The following is a 6,337-nucleotide window of genomic DNA, read 5'->3' as shown; positions in this document are numbered from 1 at the left end:
ATAATGTAACCGCGGGGTTGTAATATATCTAATAAGAAAGTAATAAAATAGATTTTATTATTATAACCCTTAAGAGTATATTAATATATACCTATTATTATATCCTCTATTTTAACTATCCTATTGCGTCCGCCTGATGTACTAAGCTGGTTTTCTGGTGAGAGGGCCACTGACATTACTCCACGATAGCTATGACCCTCAAGGGTTTATAGGCAATTATCCCAGTTCTTATCCATCTTTGGCTTTAGAGTTATCCAGTCAATCCTTTACTGTGGTGTTATTATGAATTTAATCTTTATTATTAAAACTTTTAGGACAGTTACTTATAAAGTACGTTTTAGACTTTTAAATAATATTATTTATATACTTAAAAGCTAATTATATTGCTATTTAAAGATATAAATACCTCAAGCCATGAGCTATCTACTATTTCTATTTTCCAACAGCTTTCTAAAAACTGTATTATTTGCTGTAAAGAAGCAAATTTAATTGTATTCTGTATATCAAATAGGACTTTTAAGATATGACGCTGACGCTGGAGAGTCTGGACATGCGATCCTGCAACACATAGAGGAAAGACCAAGCAGTTAACAGCTTTAGATGAGCGTGAAACCATATCGATAGCGTCGAGGCAGGCATCAACATGCTGTTGTACCAGAGGGTGAGTCGTGGGTAAACTGCACACTCCTCTGTATAAAAAGATATATGCAGTGTGTTGATAGGCCCGGAGGAAAGCGTAATGTGATATGAGTAAGGATTCAGTAGAACTCTCCTGAGAGACAGTTTCAACTAGCCCAAAGGGGGCGAATGAAGGCTGAAGTGCTCTTTCAAATCCATTGATCACCTCCGTCGATGGCAGTGCTTCATTGTCAATTAAGAATTGTCGGTAGCACACTATATCAGACATATACTCCATAATATTTCCTAAACACGGTTCCGAGGATGGTGTATTGTCTGGAAGATGTTCCCGCCACCATGCTGGCCCAGGACTGAAGAGGCGCCATGAGCGCGGAGAAATTGAAGGCACGCCTCCCCTTAGCATTCTTGTTGTGAGTTCTGCTGTTGCAAAAAGAGATAATAAGACATGAAGTGATGTGTGACCAGATTTTAACACCCGTTGTAATCCACCCATTCTCGTAATCGTTGCCTGAATACCATTTTGGTGAATCAATGTAGAATGAGACCACCAAGGGCATTCTATATATCCTTCGTAAAAGTAAAGAAGTAGAATAGCAAATAATAGTGGCTGCATGTTGGCATTGATATCTGAAGAGCAGCGATCAATCTCCTTGTTCACGGCCTCTATACACTCTCTGCGCTTTCGAACGGTATCGGGCGGGTTGTTGCGCCTGTCTTGAAGGAAACGATGCGATTCTGCCAGCAGGCAAATCACCACACGTACGACCTGATTGTTTATGACCGGATCTAGCGGAAAAGTGATCTGATCATCAACCGCAGTGAGGAGAGGCCAAAGCCGTCTGTGAAAATAAGAGAAGGCTTTCTCCTCCAAAGTGCTGGACAGGCCAGCAGGGAAAGCAATGGGTTGGAAGGCGGCAGGAACATGAGGTACCAGTCTTAGAGGTCGCTTCAGTGTAACCTGGGAATATTGACAGGACGACCCTACTCCGATACAACGCCGGCACACAGGCTTCGTAAGATCGCATAGAATACGACGGTTTTTACATGTCCAACAGGATCCAGGGACTGTTCTGATTCGCTGATGCGATGATAGGGCCATCTCAAGACGAGGATTGAGGCGTCGTGTACCAAGCCCAAGGTGATTAATATGGTCAAAGCAGTAAAGTGTCCTGAACACAACGCACCGAGGTTGGGGAAAGGTTGAGAAATGACTCGTTGTCACGTGAAAGGCCAAGTCAAATCTACTCCTACTATCCGTACGGTGGTGGAGTCAGGTTGGTACGGTAGCAAGGGATGGCCGCTAAGCTAGAAATAGTGAATACAAACCGCGCTAAGGATTTGGTCAAGACTTACTTCTAAACTGGGACTAGCAAAGTTAGCAAAGTTCATCACCTACATTGGTAATGAAGGAAGGGGGTAATGACTGACAAATATGGCTTCAATTAGTCATTCTTCTTGCAGCTCTTTGTACATATAACTTCCTGGCACTGCATCCAGATGTTTTTCCCGAAACACAACTTCACAGCTCTTTATTCCAGCAATACTCGATCCAACAACACCAAAACAACATAGGATTCGTCATGGTGAAATTATTTTTGTCTGTTTCCCAAATTTACTACTCAGCCGCCACGCTAACTGGAGTTCACAGGACTGGAGGCACTGGCTACATTGGCGGCGATGTACTCAGCGCCATCGTTGAAGCTCATCCTGATTATGAGATCACCTGCTTGGCACGCAATGCTGAGAAGGCTGGTCTTTTAAACAGTCGATATCCTTTTTTGTCTACCATTGTCGGGGATTTGGACGACTCCCACCTGCTTGCGGAACAAGCTGTAAAGGCTGATATTGTATGCCATCTCGCCAACTGTGAGCATCCGGGTGCCGTCCAAGCCATTTCCAAAGGCTTTTCTCAATTGGATGCATCTAGCCCAGCAAAGGCATTCATTCACTTGTCTGGTTCCGACATCCTTTGCTTTGAAGATCTCGACAACTCCACATACGGGACGAAGAGCAACAAGTTCTATGACGATATGCAAGGTGTTGATGAGGTCCTTGACATTCCGAAAGACGCTCCACACCAAAGCGTTGATTCTGTTGTCACACAACTTGGGTCAAAAAACAAGGTAGTGAAAACTGCCATTGTCTGCCCGCCTGCAATTTACGGAACTGGCCGTGGTCCAGGAAACAAGCGTAGTATCCAGGTGCCCGAGCTTGTATCTCACACGCTGAAGAGGGGGGCAGGCTTCAGAGTAGGACAAGGCGAGAATCGTTGGGCTACGGTGAACATTCGAGACCTAGCACAACTCTTTCTGAAGCTTGTTGAAGATGCGGCGAGCGGCACCTGGAAGGGAACGTGGGGAAGATATGGGTTTTATTTCGCTGGGTCTGGGCTAGCCTCGTGGGGCGATGTTTCTGCGCAGATTGCTCAAGAAGCAGTCACCCAGGGGTTTCTGAAAAGTGGAAAAGTGGACTCTCTTTCATGGGAGGAGGCCGACAAAGTTTGGGAATATTCTTCCATTTTCCTGGGTACAAATTCTTTGTGTAAGTCTCTCCGAGCCAAAGAAGTTCTTGGTTGGGTCCCAGAAGGGAGATCGCTTGGTGAGGAGATTCGAGACCTCATCAACCAAGAAGCCACTAGTCTTGGCCTCGCAAGAATTCATTAGTTAAAATCCAGGACAACATCTGCTGGCATGAGAGGTATTCATTAGTCATGGAATTAATTGATGCCTTCTGATGTGCGTTAAAGATAGCTCCAGCCGGTGATGACGTTCGGCTCTATTCGGCGAGCTTCAAGATAAGGGGTGATGAGATTATATAATCTAGATGACAACAACTACTTGGAGAGTTCAGCCTTGAACGAAAAGCGATGGCTGGGCGTGGTCAGGTCGCTTGAAGTTGCCGCGTAATAGAAAAGGACAAACCTCGGTGCGAGATAAACGGAGAGTCTAGGTATCACTTGGTATATTTCTCCATAACTAATACAATGACGAATACAGTAGGTGGAGAATCTACTGATGGCTTGACACAACCAAAAGAATTGTATCACTGTTTGAAAACACTTATGGATCTAAAGCTAGTTCTTACTGTTTAGGAAGATGGGTCATATGCTGCTGAGGCTGTAAAGACCACAGAGGTCACGCAAGAAACGACATGAGAAACTAGGGGTAATACAATGATGAATCGATAATAACACGGCTAGTTCATGTTACAAGCGCATGTGACTAAAATTCAGGGCTATTTTCTCCGGGCTAGTGTCATCCCCATACATGTCGAGGGTCTTGTGGCAAAAGCTAGCCTTGCTACTGACCCTTAGATCCTGGGCGACGCTTAGCAATGCAGTGTAACCAACCCCTCAATCAAAATCAAGGATAAATGGTTACGCTGCCTTGGCGACTGCTTTCAAGAAAAACGAACTAATGGAAAACACCATGACAAACGAGACATGGGGCTTCTTTGAATGCTAACTCGATTAAGTAAAAGACAAGACCAAATTGACTGATCAGCCTTCATACTACCATGTGTAGAAAACCGATCGCATAGGGCCTGTGGCTATGATAAACTATATCCCGGTTCACAAAAGAAAGCCATAGGATCATGTTTCTAGCGCCCATCCACTTGCTAAGACGCACTGCAACTACACCATCCCATCTACATACCATAAAATTCTTTCTGATTTATTTTTTGCCGGTCGCATTGGCGGGAGTGCTGAATACCCTGCCGATTGTAGACTTGGGATACGAACAACACAGAGCCAGTTTTCTGGATGTAGGATACATCTCATTTATAGACGAAATATCAGACCTGGCGCTAACTCATACATATACCACTTCGAACCAATACAATTTTTCAAAAATCCGCTATGGTCAAGCTCCCATTGGGGATCTCTGCTTTAAAGCCCCGCTATCCCCTAAGGGGCGAAATCCGAAACTTCAACTTGGGGAGGTGGGAAGAATTTGCCCAGAGGCGTTCCCGCATTGGTTTCGCATTTCCGAGGAATTTGCTGCCAATTTCTCAGCTGGAACTGGTGCAACTTTTAATTTGACTGCTGCTGAGATAGGAGCAAAACAGCACTTTGATTCTACTGCTCTGAAGCCTGACCCTCGAATCACTGAAGACTGCCTTTTCCTCGATGTGGTTACCCCCAAAGCAGCATTTGATAATGCACAGAAGTACGGCAGGAATTCTTCGTTAGGCGCGCCTGTCGTCATCTGGTAAGCTTTTGAGATTATTCTGGATACCGCTTATACTGAGACCACCTAGGATACACGGAGGAGGGTATGTCGGTGGGTGTAAAAACCATCTCGGCGGCGTCAACTTGCCCACGATACCCACTACGCTTATTAAATCAAGCCAAGTAGCAGATAAACAAGGGATAGTATTCGTGAGTATTAATTACCGTCTTGGTGCCCTTGGCTGGCTAGGTGGCGCCTCCATTGTGCGAGCTGGAGGAGTCGCCAATGCGGGCCTCTATGATCAACAGCTGGCAATAAAATGGGTTGTGGATCACATATCTCTATTTGGCGGTGATCCAAGCAGGATTAAATTGCTTGGGGAATCTGCTGGTGGTGAGTATAAGAGCAGCTAGAGTTTGGAGGGCTACTGACACCTCATGAAAGGCAGTTCCATACTTCACCAAATCACCGCTTTCGGCGAAGTGCAAAGTGCAGTTCCAAAAAAGCCATTGTCCAGTCTCCTGGCTACTGGCCAATTTTCGATCCGGATCTTGCTGAATCAGCAACGAAACAATTCTTGGCTGTTCTGAATGTCAGTTCCGTCGAGGAATCTCGGACTCTGGACTCTGCGACTGTGATCAAAGCAAATCAACTTCAAATCAACAGATCTCCTAATAGGTACTTCGGATATGACCCTACGGTTGACAGCCTCTTCGTGCCTGACCTTCCTCACATCCTCTTGTCAAAGGGGGCGCATACTAAAAATGTCAAAGTCATGACGAGTTATACAAATAATGAAGGGCCACTTCTTGCGCCCTCAATCATCAATTCGAGTACCGGACTCGAGTTTCTAATTCGTATCCTCTACCCCGGAGTCTCTGTTAAGTCGATTGACTACATTGCCGAGAAATTGTATCCCCAAGTTTACGATGGTTCTTATCCCTATCACACCTCGCTCGAGCGTTCGGATCTAGTATTTGCGGATTGCCTGATTCACCTCTCTAACAATGCCCTCTCCAAGGCGTTGGAGAACAAAACCTATGCTTATAGATTCTCAATACCTCCCAGTGTTCATGGACAGGACGTTGCGTATACATTTTATAACCATGGTGATCGGGAGGTAGATCCTCGAGCAGCTGAGACAATCCAAGGATATATTGCAAACTTTGTTCGGAGTGGAAATCCTAATGGCTTTAATCTTCCTTACTTTGCAATGCAGGGGAAGAATTACAGTATGAATAACGTTGGCGTGAATGGTACTCAGACCTTTGTTGACCCGGCCCGTGGACTAGCAGTAGACTACTGGGCCAGTGGGAAGATTTGGGATGATATTCTCTATTAGCTTGGAAGATTGGGTTAAGGTAAAAGGTGTTCTAGCTATCTAATACTAAGGCTTTTTTTACAGTTAAAATTTTAACTTATATTGTATAATACCAGTCCAGGGAAGGATTAGCACTTAGAATTTCCAGATTATAATATAAATATCTAGTCTCATATGGCTTAATTAAGTACCTCTATATTTAAAT

The 6,337-nt window shown here is 44.6% G+C and overlaps 3 protein-coding genes across 3 annotated transcripts; 2 read left to right on the top strand and 1 right to left on the bottom strand.

Moving 5' to 3' along the window:
• Positions 1 to 367: 367 nt before the first annotated feature.
• FOBCDRAFT_247562 (fungal-specific transcription factor domain-containing protein) lies at positions 368 to 1,861 on the bottom strand (the record flags this gene model as incomplete). Its single annotated transcript, XM_059610808.1, has 1 exon — positions 368 to 1,861. Exon 1 carries the CDS (start codon positions 1,736 to 1,738, stop codon positions 368 to 370), a length of 1,371 nt encoding a protein of 456 aa, XP_059464039.1. The 5' UTR covers positions 1,739 to 1,861.
• A 301-nt stretch (positions 1,862 to 2,162) lies between these two features.
• On the top strand, positions 2,163 to 3,329 carry FOBCDRAFT_153897 (uncharacterized protein). Its single transcript, XM_059608364.1, has 2 exons — positions 2,163 to 2,236; positions 2,288 to 3,329. The coding sequence occupies exons 1-2, from the start codon at positions 2,220 to 2,222 to the stop codon at positions 3,300 to 3,302; spliced, it is 1,032 nt and encodes a 343-aa protein (XP_059464038.1). The 5' UTR covers positions 2,163 to 2,219; the 3' UTR covers positions 3,303 to 3,329.
• A 904-nt stretch (positions 3,330 to 4,233) lies between these two features.
• On the top strand, positions 4,234 to 6,153 carry FOBCDRAFT_236338 (Alpha/Beta hydrolase protein; the record flags this gene model as incomplete). Its single annotated transcript, XM_059610077.1, has 3 exons — positions 4,234 to 4,850; positions 4,900 to 5,204; positions 5,318 to 6,153. The coding sequence occupies 3 exons, from the start codon at positions 4,234 to 4,236 to the stop codon at positions 6,151 to 6,153; spliced, it is 1,758 nt and encodes a 585-aa protein (XP_059464037.1).
• Positions 6,154 to 6,337: the final 184 nt, after the last annotated feature.

The sequence above is a fragment of the Fusarium oxysporum genome, chromosome II (assembly GCF_013085055.1).
Source record: "Fusarium oxysporum Fo47 chromosome II, complete sequence".
Classification (NCBI taxonomy): Eukaryota; Fungi; Ascomycota; class Sordariomycetes; order Hypocreales; family Nectriaceae; genus Fusarium; species Fusarium oxysporum.
Note: the sequence above shows the minus strand (reverse complement) of the source record. Positions and strands in the feature narration are given on the sequence as shown.